We start from the raw sequence: 20,382 nt of genomic DNA on the forward strand, positions 1-20,382 counted from the left end.
CCACCATGACAACAATGCCACATGGAGCAAGTGGATCGCCCTCATCACACAGCGCGCCCGTATCGGAAACCCAAATCGCCCTGGGATTTTGGAAATAATTACAAACTGGCCAGAAGGTGAAAATTTTGGTCTTGCCGATGAAGAGGAGCAAGAACAAGTGACCCGGGCTGATGAAGCCCCACCATACAACCAACTGCCAGCAGATGAAACTCGCTACGCTCTTTTCACTGACGGTTCCTGTCGCATCGTGGGGATGAACCGGAAGTGGAAAGCAGCCGTATGGAGCCCCACACGACAGGTTGCACAAGCTACTGAAGGAGAAGGTGGATCAAGTCAACTTGCTGAACTCAAAGCCGTTCAGCTGGCCCTGGACATTGCTGAAAGAGAGAAGTGGCCAAAGCTTTACCTTTACACTGATTCATGGATGGTAGCCAATGCTCTGTGGGGTTGGCTGGAAAGGTGGAAAAAAGCTAACTGGCAACGTAGGGGAAAACCAATCTGGGCTGCTGATGAGTGGAAAGACATTGCCAGTCGGGTAGAGAAGCTACCCGTAAAGGTCTGTCATGTAGATGCCCATGTCCCCAAGAGTCGGGCTAATGAGGAGCACCAACACAATGAGCAAGTAGATCAGGCTGCAAGGATAGAGGTGTCACAGATAGACTTAGACTGGCAACACAAGGGAGAGTTGTTCCTGGCTCGATGGGCCCACGATGCCTCAGGTCACCAAGGCAGAGATGCTACCTATAAGTGGGCACGAGACCGAGGGGTGGATCTCACCATGGACAGTATTTCCCAGGTTATCCATGACTGTGAGACGTGTGCTGCCATCAAGCAAGCCAAGCGAGTGAAGCCCCTCTGGTATGGGGGGCGGTGGTCCAAATATAAGTATGGGGAGGCCTGGCAGATTGACTACATCACACTGCCTCAGACACGCCAAGGCAAGCGCTACGTGCTGACCATGGTGGAAGCCACCACTGGATGGTTGGAGACCTACCCTGTGCCTCATGCCACTGCCTGCAACACCATCCTGGGCCTGGAAAAGCAAGTCCTTTGGAGACATGGTACCCCTGAGAGAATTGAGTCAGACAATGGGACTCATTTCAAGAACAGCCTCATAAGCACCTGGGCCAGAGAACACGGCATCGAGTGAGTGTACCACATTCCTTATCACGCACCAGCGGCTGGGAAAGTGGAACGGTGCAATGGGCTGCTTAAAACCACCTTGAAGGCACTGGGTGGGGGGACTTTCAAAAACTGGGAGATTAATCTACCAAAGGCCACATGGTTAGTGAACACCTGTGGTTCCACTAATCGAGCAGGCCCTGCCCAGTCTGAGCCCTTGAGAACACCAGATGGGGACAAGGTTCCAGTGGTGCATATGAGAGGTATGCTAGGAAAAACTGTTTGGGTGAACCCTGCCTCCAGCAAAGACAATCCAATTCAGGGGGTGGTTTTTGCTCAAGGGCCAGGGTGTACCTGGTGGATCATGCAAAGGGATGGAAAGACCAGATGCATACCCCAAGGAGACCTTGTTTTAGGGTGAACTACCTATGATATTGTGCCTGTATATGTAACTGTATGGATGTCTATAATTTGAAGATTTTAATTTGATGTAGCATGATGGTAGGGGAAAATTCGGGGTGGATAATGTTGGGGGTTGGTTCTTTCCCTTTTCCCTCTGTGGAATTTTCCTCATTGTCATGCTAAGATACCTGTTGACTGGGCCCTGGTGGCAAGGGGGGGAGGGGAGAGAAGAGGGAAACCCCTCGAGATTCAAACATCCAGAAGAGCAGACAGAAGGCTCTGGCTCGGCCCATTTCACCCATGGAGTTCGGACGAGAAGGACGATCGCTTCCTCTGTCCCATCCCTGCCATCCCAGCACTGGGAGCCATCCTCACTGCTGTCAGACCCTGCACTGCTGCCTTCTCGCTGTAACCTGCCACCATCCAGCACTCTGCTGAGCACCAGGACTGACACTGTGAGCGGAGGGCTCTCTCCATCTCTCTCTCCCCCTGGGACAGCGCTGCCATCACCCCCAGCCCTCCTGCGGCTCTGCGGGACCCGCCCGCCCCCAGCACTGGGAACTGCAGCTCAGGGAAAAGGTGCCTGCAGCCAAAAAACACTGGGACTGAGTTACTGTTCTATTTGTGGCTAATTTCATAGCTGTTGTTGTTCTTGTTTGTCTTGTTAGATATACTAGTAAAGAACTGTTATTCCTACCCCATATCTTTGCCTGAGAGCTCCCTTAATTTCAAAATCATAATAATCTGTAGAAAGGAAGGATCCCATTTTTCAGTCCAAAGGGAAGCTTCTGCTTTCCTTAGCAAACACCTGTCTTTCAAACCAGGACAGAAAGGAATGGCAGAAATGAAGTGGCATAACCAGACTGATACACTGGATGGCTACAAGCTCTTTAGAAGGAACAGGTAAGGAAGGAGAGGTGGTGGGGTGGCTCTGTACATAAGGAAGTGTTTTGACTTTACAGAGCTCAAGGATAGTTCAGTGCCTATGGGTGACAATCAGGAGGAAGGCTGAAAAGGCAAATATCCTGGTGAGAGTCTGTTATAGACCACCCAACCAGGATGAGGAGGTAGATGAACTATTCTACAATCAGATGGCTGATGTTTCATGATAGTAATGAAATCCTTGGAAATTTTAACCTGTCAGATGTCTTCTGGAAGACAGCAGAGAGGAGGCAGTCTAGGAGATTCCTGGAGTGTCTGAAGATAACTTCCCAACACAGCTGGGAAGTGAGCCCCCTGAGGGTGCTGCCCTGCTGGATCTGCTGCTTACAAACAGAGAAGGGCTGGTGGGAGATGCTGTGGTTGGAGCAATCTTGAGCACAGCGACCCTGACACGTGAATTTTCAATACTCTGGGGTGTCAACAAAATCTGGGACTTCCGGAGGGTGGACTTTGTCCTGTTCAGGACACTGGGTCAGACAGTTCCTCGGCAATAAGCCCTTAAAACCAAAGGAGTCCAAGAAGTCTAGATGTACTTTAAGAATGGAATAAGGCAATCTTATAGGCACAGGACCAGACTGTCTCTATGCACTGGCTTGGCTGAATAGGGAGGAATTCAGGGGGAAAAAAATCAGAGTTTATGACCTTTGGAAGAAGGAACAGGCAACAGCAAGAAGCGTATAAGGATACTGTTAAGCCACATAGAGAGACAATCAACAAGGTTAAAATTCAGCTAGAACTCAATCTGGCCACTGCTGTGAAGGAAAATAAGGAGCTTTTATAAATACATTAACACCAAAGAGCAGGCAAAGGAATAATGTCCACCCTTCATTGGATGAAGATGGGTAAGCTGCCACTAAGGATGGCTCGAGGAAAAGGCTGAGGTACTTCATGCCTTCTTTACTTCAGTGTTTATGAGTGATAATTATTATTCTCTGGGCAACTGGCCATCTGAGCTGGTAGACAGGGTCAGAAAGCAGAAGAGACCTGCTGCCATCCATGAGGAAGTAATTAGTGGCTGCTGTGCCACTCAGAAGCTCATAAGTCTATGGGGCCCGACAGGATTCAACCTAAGGTGATGACAGAGCTGGCAGAAGAGCTCACCAAGTCACTCTTCATCATTTATCATTAGTCCTGGTTAATTGGAGACGTTCCAGACGAGTGGAGGTTGGCTAGTGTGATGCCTATCTCCAAAAGAAAGATCCAGAGAACTACAAGCCTGTCAGCCTGGCCTTGGTACTGAGGAAGGTTATCATCTTGAGTGCGATAACATAGCACAAACTGGACAATTAAGGGATCAGGTCCAGCCAGAATCGTTTCAGAATGGGATTAGGAAAGGCAGGCCCTGCTTGATCTCCTTTTCTGACCAGATGACTCATTAAGCAAGAAAGGCTATGGATATGGCTACCTGTACATTAAGACATGAAAGTCTTCAATACTTTCTCTCACAGAATTATCCTGGAGAAGATGGCAGGCCAGGGCTTGGACAGGCACTTTTTTGCTGGGTTAAAAACTAGCTGGATGGCTGGACCTAGGAGAGTGGTGGTGAATGGAATTACATCCACCTGACAGGCAGTCACCAGTGATGCTCTCCAGAGCTCAGTATTGGGACCGGTTCTGTATAGCAACTTTATCAAGGATACGGGTAGGGAGATCAAGTGCCCCTCAGTCAGCTCACAGATGACACCAAGTTGGGCAGGAATGTTGATATGTTGGAGGGTTGGAAGGTTCTGCAGAGGGGTCTGGTGAGACTGGATAATGGGCTGAGGCCAATGGCATGAAGTTCAATAAGGTGAAGTGCCAAACCCTGCACTTGGATCACAACAACCCCAGGCACTGCTACAGGCTGAGGACAGAGTCTGGAAAGCTGCTTGTGGGAAAAGGAACTGAGAGCACTAGTCAATAGTGGCTGAACATGAGCCAGTGGTGGCCAATGTCTTCATGGTCTGTATCAGCAGTAGTGTGGCCAGCAGAACCAGTAGAGTGATTGTTCCCCTGCACTCACCCAGTACTCAAAGTAAGGCCATAGTTTGAATCCTGTTTCGAGTTCTGGACCTCTCAAAAAACAAAGTCATTGAAGTCCTGAAACATATCCAGAAAAGGGCAATGGAACCACTGAATGGTCTGGAACATAAGTTATATGAGGAGTGTCTGAAAGAGCTGGAGATGCTCAAGCTAGAGAAAAGGAAGTTCAGAGGGACCCCTACTGCTCCCCACAACTACTTGAAATGAGGTTGTAGCAAGATGGAGGGCTGGTATCTTTTCACAGACAGCTAGTGAGTGACAGGGTAAGATGATACAGCCTCAAGCGAGACTGGGGAGGTTCAGGCTGGACATCAGGAAAGTGGTGGAGTCTCCATCCCAAGAAGTGATGAAGACCTGCTCGTGGTACTTAGTGCTACAGTTTAGTTGACATGGTAGTGTTTGGTCAAAGGCGGCATCTCAAGATCTTGGAGATGATTTGTAACCTTAATTATTCTGTGATTCTACAAAATTGGTATACACAAATGAGTCTGGCATTCATTTTTAAGTGCAATTCCAACAGAAGCCATACATTGACAATCATACCTAAAAAATCCAGATGATGTAATTTTAGAAGATATTACCTGCAGAGTGCTGAGAAGTACTATGCATTTCACTAGAATGACTAGCTGATGCTTTTGATTCTGGCAAAGCTGTTGATGCACCAGAGCCTTCACCTGCATTTTCATTTAGTGTCCTCAGTATTGTGGTAATATCTTCCTGACTGAGAATTAGCTTTAAAAAAGATTGGAATGGAAATCAGAACAACTCTGTTCACAGAACTTTTGGGAAGTAAAATCTAACCTTACAAATAAACAAATAAATCAAATTAATCTCATCTGAGTCTCTGTTTAGGATGCTGAAAATTTTTCTCAAATTCACACAATTCCTTACCATAATTTCTAGAAATCAGAAGTCAGTCACACATTATTTTGTTTTCATCCACAAACTTTTGCTACTAAGTTACAATTTAGAAAGTGGAATGTCAGAATACATACACATACAGTTTGACTTACAGTTGACCAAAATTTTTATCTGCATTTAGTCACAAGGCACTTCACAGTAATAGTTACTTTACAGTAATACTTATGAGTTCTATTTCAAAATCTGGCAAATCAGTTTTCCTCACACACTTCACAACCTTTATATTTTTACTGTTAAATTTAAATTATGTTATGTTTAAATTTTAATTTACATTAAATTTCTCTTGTTATGTTAAATTTAAATTACCCTAGGATGAACCCCATCTGGGGCTCCATGGATCTTTCAGTGTCTATGTGGCACAGCAGGTCACCAATAACTATTCAGGCTTGTCATAGGTACAAATTCAGCACTGCTGTTGAACAAACCAATAAGCCCCAACTTTTCCAATTTTTCATTGAAAGATATTGACAGGTAAAAAGCTAGAATAGAATAAGCATTTTTAACTAGCAACAGTAATTCACAGTACAAAGTCTGCCGGGAGTATCACAGATGAAATGCAGAGCTTAAATTAGAACAGAAATCTATTCATTACCTCTTCCCCTATGAAACAAAATCTGTTCTACCTCTATGTCTTGAAATCAAACAATACCTAAACTACTGAGCTTGGACTTTTATAGAGAAAAATGAACCTGTTTTCCACAAATATTTTAACAGTTGCTTTCAGAAAAAACTGCTTACGTTCATAGGCTTGAGTCTGCCAGATACTTCAATATCAGGAACTTCATTATACCATGCAGCAGCTAAATTTCGTTCAACAGCTACTTCCAGACTGACTGGCTGCAGCAACTGTACTTCAGTTTGCAAAGAATCTTGCTCATAGTAAGATCTGTGAAAAGAAGCAAAATACTCTCAGCTTTCACATATTGCACATTCTTTAAAAAAATAAAATCTGTCTTCCTCATCTTTTAAAATAATGCTATAAAACTGCCTTTATACTACTCCAAGTAGCTCTAGTTGAAGCCTTACTTCACCAAGTAGAACTCCTTTTGTAGGGAGGAGATATCAGGCACATACCAGGCACGCAACACACAAACGTGTTGCAAGTCAGGACCTCTTACCTACCCTCCAGTGGAGAGCAATTCCTTCTTTCATCAGTACAACTGTGTTTGAAAAGCTCCTTCCATTCCCTCTCCGCCCATGAACCTCTGCACCAAGAGCCATTTTCAAACAGCTCTTTTCAGCTAACTAAGTCAGTACCTTTGCTGCTACTCATAGCTTGAAAATCCCATCAAAACAGTCTAATACAATTGGATATGGCCTGTCCCAAAATAATGAACAATGCATAAATCTGTAGTACTACACAATTTGCGCTGAACAAATATTTGCTTCTGTTTAAAGATGTGTAGATTGTTCTTTATTCTAAAACATACATTTTCATTGCTTTAAAAAATACTAGTTTGCTGTTAGATTCCAAGATAATAGTCTGTCAATCACCAATCATTACCGAATTTTTTAACTAGTCTTTGAAGCTCTCTAATTGAAGAATTCCGAAAGGAATAAATGAATTTTAAAAATATTGATACTACATTACCTGTATAACTTCAGTTCACTCAATTTCACCGTCATAGAGTCAATAACAGGTGGGACACTACATCGTGTTTTTGTTTTAGCAATAAAGAATTGGTTCTTCACCGTGATTAGACCAAGATCAGCCACCAGGACATTTGCAGACATTGCTGACTGTGGAATTATCACAACAGGTGCTTTGATATTTATATCTAGCGCCAAACGGGAACTACGCTCTGCTAACCCTTTTACACCTGTAGCTGCTTTCTCGGCTGTTCGAACAGTTGCCTCAGTAAGAGCTTCCTTGGCAGCTTGAAAGTTATTTATAAAAGCCTAGGAAAGGAATACAGATCTCAGGAATTAATTAAGAATTACAGTTGTTCAAAAACACTAAGAATCATAGTTACTTAAACAGCAAACCATCCTAAGATGTTATTTTTGCTATACATTTTGTCCAAATCCTTTAATAGGATAATCTTCCCCCAAATACAATAAATTGTGCATATATAAAAATAAATTTCTATACTAAATATTTGGAAAATGAGAAGGTAAGAGAATGATCTAGTAATATGTCTTGTAGGAATTACATTTTTTTTAATCATATGAGCAGCAAAAGATTGATTTACCTAGCAGAATTTATGGAAAGGGCTCAATTTTCATGGCTTGTTACTTATATTTCAGTGTTATTAATAATGAATGGTATGCATGTTCAACAGCTATCACAAATCATCTAAGGAAAACATTACCACTAACAGTGGTAAACTGTTTTGCTTACTCATCTACTCCACAGTAACAAACCGGAAAAATAAACAGCCCAAACATTAATCCCAGTAAAGTTTTTACCACAGTATATAAGAGCTCTTACACAAATAGACACAACCCCTTATGGAACACTTTTACCCCTTTCTTGTTCTGACAACTTCACCTGGATACTAAGAAACAGTATCTGGAAAATTTAACTTACCAAAATAGATGAAACAAACTTGTTGACAAAAACTACTTGAATACACCCAACAGTTAGATAAATACGATTGTCAACAACATCCATATTTGTATATGCAATGCCATCTGTAGCATTCACATATGATATCATTCTGAAATTGAAGACTTCTTTTCCTGTGATATAAAGAGCCTTAAGAAGAAAAAAAAAATAGTACCTCTATTGTAAAAACTTACTTACTGGAGAAACTTAACTTCAAAACACAATGTAGTACCTCGCAGCATTAAGACATTTTTAGTTCAAGTGTCTCAACAATATATTTTTTAAAAATTCAAATTTTAAAAATGCATTGAAATCGCTGAAAATATTCAGTTGACATCTTAGCTTGAATAATTCTCTTCACTAAAGTCAGCATAGTAAGAAGCACAATGAGCAGCTGACACCACAGTTGCGCAACTCAATGTCAGTCTAATAATTACTGGTTATGGGAGCAAAATTAATCTGTCATATAGAGAATGCTACTACCAACAAATACATCAAACATGACTGAAAAAGCCACAGTAGAGAGTAGAGTCTAAAAAGTTCAATTTAGCATCCATTAAAAAAAAAAGATACATGTATATGCCTACCTTTTTATACAATGCTGTCTCATCAGAATCCACAATAATGATGTTCTTCAATTTTGCAGTCATATCAGTTGCTGCTTTCTTCATTATTACTTGGCTATCCAGACCTCAAAAACAAGACATACAAAATCTATACACTATTACAGTTACAAAGTCTTGTACCTTTGTGATTAAAGTTTTCTTCATACCTTCAATGTGAATTTCAGCAATTCTATGGTTTTTCTCTCGGATAAAAATACTCAAACATGATAAGTCCGCACAGACAATGAGATCAATAACATCTTCATACTTTGATTTTTTTGATGCTATGGGAAATAAAAAATAACAGAAGTTAACGTTCATCAAGGTGGACATGTACTGTTTTGGTATCCCTCTGAACTGCATAGCACACAAGAAGTTAATGCTCTTCAAGTATAATGTAATCACCATAAGGCCATCAAGTGCCTTAATTCATACCAGGAAAAAAAAAATCATAAAAACCTGACAACAGTTTATGGGTTTTCTATTTACATTTACTTAGTGCCTCTTATCCATAGCAAAGGTATGGCCTTGATATATGCCAGAAAACTGTAATGGTGAAGGATGCAACCCCACAAATACATTTAATTCTAAGCAAAATTTCCCGTATCAAACATCACTGACAAGTTTGGAAAGATAGAAAATATGTCTGTTTTATTCCTCACTTAACTGAAGAGAGAGGAATGAAAAAAGGAAAAAAATAATCAAGAAACTTACTTAATTTTTTAAGAACATCCTTCTTCTCCTCTGTTTTTTCATGGACTGGTTCTTCCGCAACTTTAGTTCCTTGTTTAGGTAGAAGATTATTCAAATAGTTCATAGCATTCAGCAGAGCTTCAGTATGCAAATGAACATCTAGAGAAGAAAAGTTCACCTAGAAGAAAAATTTTTGTTTATCCATAAGCCTCTCCTCCCAAACTGAGAAAATTATGTTAAAAAAAAGAAATCATACCTTTATTTTCTGTAGAACATTCTGATAGACAGTTTTCAGTTCTGGTCCTTTAATATCAGTCTATTTCACCAAAAAGGCACATAAAACAGACAAATCAGAAGTTTGCAAATTCCATTTACGAACACTCATTTTCAAAACCACTACAACTTAGTATGTAAAAGTTATTATGTTGAAGGAGTAGACAGATTTTGCACATGACACTCAAGATGTTAAAAACATCAGTAAGTAACAACATCTGCTCCTTATTAATGTGATGTTTATGACAAGCTTACAATTCAAAAGCAAAGTCTACTCTTTCCTAACCTTTATGTACTCCAGAGTGAGAAGATCATCTTCTACATTATCCAGTGTAGTAATTATGTAAACTGGTTTGTCATTATCATCTAAAAAAAACCAAAAAAACAGAAATTTAATTTTTTTAAAAGAAAAACTCATTTCTTAATCTATAAACTGCCAACTAGGCTACTAGCTGTCATTACTGTTTAATCACAAAACCTCTTTTGCAGATGTAAAATAGTTAATCATCTCTCTACAATAATCAGCACCAGAACATATTCACTAATAAGAGGATGAGCTCCTGATTTACTTGCCCTTAGCCCTAGATTCAACTCAGGAATAAAATATTCCTTATTTGACAAAAGTCCTACACAGTTTTTGAAGACAAATTCATGGTGTCATTTGTGAATAATTCCTTGATCAGATTATAAATACTTACCAAAATATTCTGGGCACAGAAGACCAACTTCACGAAGGAAAGCATTCCCAGTCATGTCAAAAGTCCTCATTTTAAGTTCAGTGCCTAAGCCCAAAATATCAAGCTGGAGCACAGGCACCTCAGTATCACCAGTAAGACGGCACAATTTAATTAAGACCTAAAAAAACCAACCAAAACATACCCAAAACCAGAAAGGGATTACAAGAAGTATAAAAAACTCTTAGTTTTTATACAGAATATAATATATCCACATACATTTTATTGGTTAATGCCTATTTGTGTATAGATAATTGAAATTTATACAGTAAACGCCTTGGAAAAAATAAACAATTCAACAAGAAGTACTGGCTGCTGTTGTCATAACAAAAACTTCAAACATGCATGTATGTAGTACCAAAGTAACAGTTACGCAAACTATTTTTTTTTTTAATTCTTTACAGCACTCAGCAATGTTCAATACAGTCAAAACTAGATTTTCAGTCAAAGTTTTTACTACTTTCACTGGAATTTCTCTGAATTTTTCTGCTAAGAGTTAGATTCCCAAACTGAATGTCTGGCTAGAGGATTTACTACAATTTCACCAAGGCATGACAATACTGTTGTTAAATAAATATGCAGCTGAGCTGCCGTATCCAACTTTGACAACTAAACAAATACATGTAGTCTTCCTTTCCATGTAATGCTGTTTACAAATGAGGAAAATCACAACAAAATCCAGTAAGTAATCTTAAACTATGAGGACAATAGAGGTGATTTCTAATAGATTCCAAATTTAATTTTTTCTTAAAGATTGTAGGTTAATTGTCATTTGAAAATAACATAAAACACAGCATTCTCATTTTAGACCAGTAGTTCCAAATAAGGCCTTGTCATCACACAAATAACACATTTCAGCTTTCTTTGTAGTAAAGGTGTAGTATATAGTACACTACAAGCTAGCTGTGGTGTGTTGAAGATATTCTGTAAATCCTATCATAAAACAAAATTTGTAAAGTTAACTGAATTTGTACAGTTTATTTTTAAAATAAACGTAAAGTAAAAATACACTGAATTTCAGAAATAGCAGTGTCTTAGCCATGACGGCATAACGACAAAATGAATGATAGTGTTGAGAAGTCACCTCTTTTACTAGAACTGATACCAGTGTTCTGACATTTGGATAAAATACTCTTTTTTTCCCCCCACAAGCTTGAAACAGCAAGAACACAGAACACTCTTACGTTCAAGATCTTACAGATTTACATGTGTGACAACAGCATCTGGGAAGAATTAGAACTGAAAAATAGGGTGCTTGTTAGAACATAAAACATTAATGAAGTTTTCCCATTGACCACAGCAGTATCTGGAAAAAATAGATGCCACAAGCAGATATTTAGCTAAAACAAATATGCAATGTAATTTCTGAGACATCAGTAAAGAAAACTCAGTGACCAAGTGAGTTGGGAAATCAAGTGGATAAATCAAAGCATTTCAGTGATGACAAGGATACAGAAGTACAACTATGACTTGGAAAAAATATTGAACAGTTCCAGAGAAAAATGGGGAATGAACATCTCTGCAGATATGAATTTATAAACACAATAAACATGGAAAAATTAAAAGTTCTGCTGTGCTTCAGGGAAATTCTGAAAAATAATTTTACCTTAGCTACTTCAAACTTCAGCTGGAAATCTGTCATATTTTTCAAAGATTCTTGTTTGTGTAGGGTTTTTCGCCTTGTACTGACAGCCTGCTTGAGGGAATCAGCTGGGACTTCAAAAAATGGCACATCTTCCACAGGACTGCTTAGTGCATCATAAAATTCCTCTTCTGATTCTACAGATTAAATCACAACATTAGATGTACAGCCAATTTACACAGCCAATATTTTACAGTATTATGACCTATAGTTTTTACATCTACAACTATAAAAGCTTAAACATACAAGTATCTAGCTGACAACTAAAAACCAATAAAATCTGTTTCCATAACCATCTCAACTCCTGCCTCCACAACTTTACACCCCACCCAAAGCTGCTTCCATCATGTCATCATAAAGTTCAGATCTCATTAGCTAATTCCTTCGTTAGCATTCTCTTACTTTCGGCTTTGCAAAAGACAGCACAAATGATGCTTTGTCTTGCCTTTGGTGTGACCTAACAGCTTAACTTGTCTGCTGATCAGCCTGCTGTTGACAGTACATGACATTGACACTGGTCTCAATATCAGGCACACTACTTGGGATTTCTCCCTGCTGTAGATCTCCCATTTCAGAAAGACTACTAAGAACTATCAAGCTTTTAATCTACTTTACATTAGTGCACAAATATAACCAAGATAAATAGATTGTGATGTCTTGTGAAGGTCTTCTCCTTCACCTAAAAACCATGAACACTGAAGTACAACGTAACTGTAGAAGAAATGTCCTTCTTAAAAAACTCAACAAATTACGCTAAGTATTTTGTAAAGCTGAAAAGCAGCCCTGAGTTTTGGAGGGTGAAGATAGAAAATTAAAATAAACCACTTAAAAGGATTGCATAGCTATATGTATAACATAGATTAAAAATCAGATTTGACTCAAATCTAAATCCAGCTATTACTTTCTCAAATTACTTGTTGCCAGAATGCTTTCTTACTTCAACCTCATTTTTAAGAGCTGAAAGACATTTCCAGTCTATTTTTGGACACTAAGAGGAACTCTTATAAAAACAGATGAAGATGCACAAACACGTATTTTTACACAAACTGCATACATGCTGAATTTAAAGCTATAAAGTAGACATAATAACTTTGCTGATAATTTTGCTAGTGTTTCCTAACCACAAAAATCATTAACTTGAGAAAGGAGTAGTAGTCTGGTTTTCTGTTTCTCCAGTTGAGTGTTTTGGCATCACAAGCATGACTGATGCTGAAATAACACTGATATATTTGATTATTTTTCTGATGCAACTACTAGATGAAATGTTAGGATCTAGCTAAGCTGTTTTGAACAGCTAAGCAATATTGAACACAATTGGTTCTCCCACAGCCAATCTTCTGCTTTATCCAATAGAAGTCAAAATGTTTCTTTATAAAAATACAGCAGTTTCTAGGAGTCATCATTTCACTACTCATAATTTAAATAAATCCACCTAAATAGACGATAAATCCTTCATCATAAGAAAATAATTAAAACCATCATCAGAGGACTATGTACACACTAAAGCTAAAAATTTCATACTACTTCAGATGTCTTGACAAAAATAAACTCACCATACCAAATAAAATTTTCCTGCTATGCCCTCAGGAAGGGAATGACAAAAAACAGCATGCAGAATTTTACTGCTATGAGAAAATACTCAAGTAGTTTGTGCAGTATCAATTATAAGCTAAACAGAATATAACACTACTCAGCCCTCAAGAACTTGAAACAAAGCTCAATATCCTTGCTTACAGCAATATTACTAAACTAATTCAAAGAACTCAACAACTTCTTGACTTGACCCATTTCTTAAACAAGACTTTAAAACAGATTATATTACCTGACTCAGCAAATGAATGAAGATCCAAAAGAGGATACACATCTTGAGATACATTTGGTGCTGAAAGCATAGGGGACAGTACAGCCTGAAACAGGAGATAACATATTTTTTTTTCTTGTATTTATTGGTCATGCTATTGCATGCATATATGCTGCTTCCAAGTTTTACAACTTAGGGAAACTTAGCTTAAGTGCAAATCAGTAAAGTTAAACACTTACATTACTAAAATTATAAGCCTGGGCAGAAGCTAGGCCTAAAATGGTAAAAGCAGCAGCTATTGCACTTGCATCCAACTAGAGAGAACACACTAGGAAATGCAGTGAAGAGGTTCAAACATTTATCTTCATAGATCAAAAGATGGTCAAAAATAGTACATTATAGGAAAAACCTAGACAAAATCCTAGTCCCTCAAAGGACTACAATACAGCAACCTCAGATAACAAGAAAGATCAACACCTCTACAAAAATAACAAGTACTGGGCGGGGGGGGGGGGGGGGGGGGGGGGGGGGGGGGGGGGGGGTGGGGAAGAAAAAAAGAGATACATAAAACATCAGAGCATAGAGGACTGCTTTGTATTTCATAGAATCACAAAAGCATTTAGGTTAGAAAAGACCCTTCAGATTACCAAGTAAACCTACCACAGCCAGAGACATGATTTAGTGGTGAACTTAAATACCACATCTACAAGTCTTAAATAGCTGCAGCAGGGATGGTGACTCATCCACTGGGCACCCTCCTCCAATGCTTGACAATCACTTTGGTGAAAAGAATTTCCTAATACCCGATCTAAATCTCCTCTGGAGCAATCTGAGGACATTTACTCTTGTCCTGGCACTTTTACTTGGGAGAAAAGACCAACACCTCAGTCTTTCTTCCAGTGAGGAGCCCAAAACTGAGCACGGGATTCAAGGCGCAGCCCCACCAGTGCCAAAGAAGGGGTGGGGGGTGGGGGGAGAAATCACTGCCTTGGTCCTACTGGTCACAGTATTGGTGATACAGGCCAGGATGCCCTTGGCTGCCTTGGCCACCTAGGCACACACTGGCTCATGTTCAGCCCTGTTAACCAGCACCTCCAGTTCTTTTTCTGCTGGACAGCTTTCCAGCCACTCTGTCCCCAGCCTGTAGCACCACTTGGGGTTGTTGTGACCCCAGTGTGGGACCTGGCACTTCACCTTATTGAATAGCACTGCTTCAGACATTACAGAAAGAAAACAAACAAACAAACAAACAAAAACCCCACAAACAACAACAACAACAACAACAACAAAAACCTAGTAAAGCACTGAGACTGAGAGGAGGCCTTACAGTAGTTTTCATCTTTCTCACAAGAGGAAGCAGGGGGACAGACACTGATCTCTCTGGTAACCAGTGACAAGATTCGAGGGAACAGCATGAAGGGGCGTCAGGGAGATTTACACTAGGAAAACGTCATTTCCCAAGAACATGTTTAAGCACTAGAACAGGCTCCCAAGGGAAGTGGCCACAGCACCAGCCCAAGAGAGTCAAATGCTTACACAATGCTCTCAGGTATATGGTATGACTCCTAGGGATGGTCCTGTGCAGGGCCAAGAGTTGGACTTTGATGATCCTTGTAGGTACTTTCCAGGTCAGGGTAATCTAGGATTCTGAGTCTTCAATTGTGAAATGCAGTCATGCACAACCCAGAGTAATAACTGAAAATATGTGAAATGCCACTAGAGTGCACTCTAGAACACAAATCCTTCACTCCACATGGTTTCATATATGACAGAACTAAATTCTCTTAGTAAAGGTATCCAAATTATTTATTTATCATCAAAAAGCAATCTCAGCAATCCAAGTTTGTCAAGAACTCTCACCTGCAAGTTCCACATGCAGATGTTATATACATGTGCCTTGCACAGAGTATCAAATAACAGAACTGTGCACTGTGTACCCTTTATTCTTGAGTGCCTTTGGATCTAGGACACCTTCTCCCCTCCCTTGTTACCACACCTTTCAAAGCTCAGTGTCAAACAATTATTCACAAAAAAAAATCACAGTACAAAATCTATACATTATGGCAACAAGAAACACTCATCTTCAACATGGTTTCCAAGGCTACATTTTTCATCTCACTCTCAACATTCCCACATCTCTCTTGGTCTCCCGCCTATGTAATCTGACTGAATATATTCATGTCTACAAGTAATAAATAGACAAAGTATTTAAGATTCTTGTAACTGTCAAAGTGTCTCATCTGTAACACTTCCACATTCTAAGAAATCGAGAAAAATACTGTGAAATTTGACTTCATTGTACCAAATCATGAAAAACAGCCTTACACACTTGAGAGTCCTCTTAGACTAAAATGCTGAGCACAAAAATGTAGAAGGATCTTTTCCAAAATGTATTCTGTTTTTACAGATCAAGAACACATCCACCACTAACTCAGAGCGTAAAGAAAAGGGCAGTCTGAAAAAGGATTCTGCATACTTTTCAGTTCAGAAATGATGTGATGCTAACAAAGTTCAGAAGAATTACAGCAGAAAGGATAAAAGTATGGGAGTATACCTGCTACAACCAAAGCACAAAATCTACTCACATTAAATGAATTTAACACCAGCTATTAAAGTCTGTTAAGTTCTGAAGTAAATGGAAGCTTGAACAGACAGGATTAAGCATAAGTTTTTATAGAGATTCACATATAATGCAATTATATTTATATTCAGTCCACAGTTTTTCCTCACCTCATCTGGTGTATATCATAACTAAAGTACAGGTAATACCAATTACTTCAAGGCCACTTAAAATACTCCAGATTTAACAGTTGAATTCAGTAACTAAATTCAAATATAGTCAGTGTTATACAGCACAGGACAATCATCTTACACATGCAAATTCTACTTATGTAAAAGTAAAATCCCAATACCCACCCTCAAAAAACAAAACAACAGAGACTAAGGCAGCTTTCGTTTTTTGCTGGGTATACTATTAGTATATGAAAAGTAAAAGAATGATTAGCTAAAATTTTAATGGTATCACTAAAGAGATGGCAGGAACCACACAAAGAAAAACAGTCTTTACTCTCTGTAGATACTTTCAATAGGTATGCATGTCTAATTGTTGCATTTACTGTTAGTAAATATTATGCTAATATTACCCACAGAAAATACCAAACTGCAGCAACAGCTTTCCAGAACAGTGCAGATAATTTGCACAAGGATGGAAAGATAGTTATCAAATAATCTTTAAAAACCCCAAATACAAAGATGACCACTAGTCCTGTAAAACTAAGTGCATGAGTTACTAAATAACAGATTGTTGTAAGTACTTACAAATGACAGAAAAATGGAGAGCCAAATTTTGTCTTTGACTTTAAAGATTTTACATATATTCTAATGAAAGGACTGCCTTACACATATATAAAACATAGCCAGATCACACGGACTAGTCATGTCCAAAATCAGCAACTGTGAGTTAATTTCCTAATTTAGTTAAGAACTGCTCAAAAGGTGAAATGTATTTTTCAACATACTGAATAATAAGAACGGGACAAACTTCTGTTCTGAAGAAGGTATAAACCAGTGACCCAAACCATATTCACCGAGCAAAAGGAGTGGTGAAAGACCAAGAACTCCTCTCCAAACTCCTAATCCTTGTAATCACAAGGAAGAACTTCCACCCCTGAGCTACACTGTGTAATGGACTTGGAATGGTAAAAGTACTGAAGTCAGCTGAAAAAAAACCTGCTACTCTTGCCAGGCAGACATTATTTATAAAAAAGAGAGTGAGTACTTTTTGTTCAGCTTTTGAAGCTCTCATCTAACATCACATAATACTTGAACTTCAAAAATTCCAGCATTTCAATGTTTTCTTCACTACACAAAACAGCTGAACCCAAATTCTGCAGCACTATGATACATGTGTGAATTTGAAGATACAAATAAAATAATCTTCAACAAAATTGAGTATGTTTGTTAGTCAAGATTATTGTGAACTACAAATTAATTCTCATAGTAGCAAAACTCTGAGGAGTTCTATTTTAAATCCAAACACTGGACAACTATTTCATTATTATTGGCTAAAGTTCACAATAAACTAATTAAAGAGCAAGAAAATTTTCTACAGCTTTAGAGAAAGTGCTAACTTTCTCAAGAGGCACTCAGTCAATGCTTGTCCATCACTTTCTCAAGCACCTTTCAAAACTGGAATGCTAATATCAAGAAGGCATTTTTCTGATAATTTTTAATGAAATCTCTTTTAAAAACTTTACCTCAGTCACTTTGGGAGGAGAGCTGGTAGCAGGGGCACTTTCTGGCTTAGGAATGCTATCAATTAGCTCCAAGATACTTGTCACCTTCTGGTCCGATATTTGGATGGAAAGCAAAGGCAACTGTCCTGACAGTTTGAACCTGTTTTTTAAAGAACCAAAGTTAAAAGTTCCACAGTTAATAAATCTTAAAATAATTTCAATCAAACTTTACATTATTTTTCTTCTGAAAAACATACAAGTCTTCCTGGTCAGAAAATTCTTCATCTAACCATTGCATGTAGTGTGTATATATATACATATATATATATATATATATATATATATATGTGTGTGTGTGTGTGTGTGTGTGTGTGTGTATAGAAAACACCCACTTAGCAGCTCAATTTAGATTTCCATTTGCTACAGAGTCTTGTGGATCAGAACTACAAATGGTACTAATAACCACTTCTGGTAAGGTTACATAAGGCATATTTTCCTTACAATCAGAAATTGCTTCCTCATGTTCATGCATTTAATAACTTCCAATAAATCACATAACTGAGCTTTTACACAGTCTCATACAGAAAAGAAGGTGAAGGTGTTTCTTGCATACACATGTTTAGTGCTCAAAACATCAAAAAATGAATACAAAATACTTCCTAGAACTCATGTACAATTAAGCAGACTATAGCAGTAGTCTAGATAACTGACAAAGTAATAAACTAATAAAATAAAATATAGCAATACAGGGTATAAAAGAGTAAAATAACCACATTTTAAAATGAAAACCATAAAACATATTTTAAGTGCCTTTGAATAGGATTTGGCAAAAAAATAAGTAGAATCAAGTCAAACATACTGAATTTTTAAAGACTTAAAACACAACTTAGTTTCTCATACAAGTGAGTGAAACAAATATAAGCAGAAAGTCTGCTCAAAGAACATATTGTTCTTTTACTACAACTTCTATTTAGAACAGATAAACAGGTCTGTTCAACAGGTAACAGGCAGCACTAGATGTATAAAGCATAGTGTGTAAGGAACAAGACAAGCTTGTTCCTTTTGATGAACTTAACTCACATCTAAGCTTCAAAGTGACACAAAAGACTGAAGAAGACATGACAACAAAAAGCTCCATATTTTCAATCCACCTTAGCTAACTTCAATACTTCTGAATCTGAAAAAACAGCTTCTGACACTTAAGGAAGCACAACATTGTACATGTTCAACTGTGACAGTAACTACTTTTCTTCAGTTTAATAACTTCTGCACATCCTTAAACTTACAGGATTAATTCTCAACTACTACTTTTATTCTTAATTTCAGTTCTGTCAGAGAGAGATTTAGACCCCTTTTTTTTTCTTTTTGTTCTTTTATAGTTATGGAGAGGATTAAGGTAGATGTGTAACTACTAGGTTTGAAGGAAAGCATCTTTCCCCATTATCTCTCTCTGCTGTGCTCCTCAGTTGTTGGAAGAGCAATAGCAATTAAATATACAGTAGTAATTCTCACTTTCATTGCACTTAAACCTCTCTACAAAAACTTGTGTACGTTGTTAAGACATTTTTGATGAGTGTCTGTACAACAGACAGCCCATATAGTTAGAAAGAAGGTACTCAGTAGATGACTAAGTGTAAAACAGGGAAGAAGAACTTAATAAACTAATTTGTAAAAATCTACTACATTAAACAATAATTCTGGTACTAGTTTTTCCTGTAAAACTAACATCTTTTCACTAATTTTTCTCAACAGCACTATGCTGTTCTATACAGACAGTTCCAAATAATAATTTTTAAAAACTCTGGGAAAATATGATACTGGGTTTACGTAACAATATACTTACAAAAACTGAAATATAAAGGAAAATATACGTGTACACTAAAAATACATTTACATATATATGTAGCTGATGTGAGGATACTACCCTATTCAACTATATTAAAATTTGCAGTTTGGGGGATTCTTGCTGAAACAAAAGATACAATTAACCTTTATCATTTGTGCCCAATGAGATGTAGAGAAAAATTACACAGAAATTTTCCAGAATCAGTTTAGACACATTAACTGCCAAAGCACAACTGGTAGACAAGACAGTTAAACAGGTTGTATTGCAATACTACAATATATGCACTTATTGAGAGAAGATGCTCCTTAATCCAGGTTATACCTGTGTAATTTTTGAGATATATGAATTACGAACCTACATTAAAATTACCCAATTCTGTTATATGACCATAGAAATGAAATCCCACTTTCTAACATAAAAAGATTACTGTGAATTGCATCCCCTTTATTTGATCTTCTTCACCAAACAGAGAAAAAATAAGGAGGGAAAACTTTAGGATGTTTTGTAAGCATCAAAATGCAGAATCTGGCCTCCCAGGTTTCCAGAAGGTGGCAGCATTACATCATGCAATCATTCATCGTTATTAACAGTATTTA

At 38.2% G+C, this 20,382-nt stretch overlaps 1 protein-coding gene across 1 annotated transcript in view; it reads right to left on the minus strand.

The window, feature by feature from the left end:
- VPS13A (vacuolar protein sorting 13 homolog A) overlaps nt 1-20,382 on the minus strand; it is a 111,002-nt gene that overhangs the window by 59,502 nt on the left and 31,118 nt on the right. The window contains exons 23-35 of the mRNA XM_062513616.1: nt 17,962-18,100; nt 13,727-13,811; nt 11,869-12,041; nt 10,227-10,383; nt 9,815-9,894; nt 9,512-9,571; nt 9,277-9,433; nt 8,730-8,846; nt 8,545-8,648; nt 7,940-8,107; nt 7,001-7,308; nt 6,148-6,295; nt 5,070-5,220 (exon numbers count right to left, since the gene is read on the minus strand). Of these exons, the coding sequence (XP_062369600.1) occupies nt 5,070-5,220; nt 6,148-6,295; nt 7,001-7,308; nt 7,940-8,107; nt 8,545-8,648; nt 8,730-8,846; nt 9,277-9,433; nt 9,512-9,571; nt 9,815-9,894; nt 10,227-10,383; nt 11,869-12,041; nt 13,727-13,811; nt 17,962-18,100 (1,847 nt within the window). The remainder of the gene's footprint in view (nt 1-5,069; nt 5,221-6,147; nt 6,296-7,000; nt 7,309-7,939; nt 8,108-8,544; nt 8,649-8,729; nt 8,847-9,276; nt 9,434-9,511; nt 9,572-9,814; nt 9,895-10,226; nt 10,384-11,868; nt 12,042-13,726; nt 13,812-17,961; nt 18,101-20,382) is intronic.

Source organism: Cinclus cinclus, chromosome Z (assembly GCF_963662255.1).
Source record: "Cinclus cinclus chromosome Z, bCinCin1.1, whole genome shotgun sequence".
NCBI classification, from domain to species: Eukaryota; Metazoa; Chordata; class Aves; order Passeriformes; family Cinclidae; genus Cinclus; species Cinclus cinclus.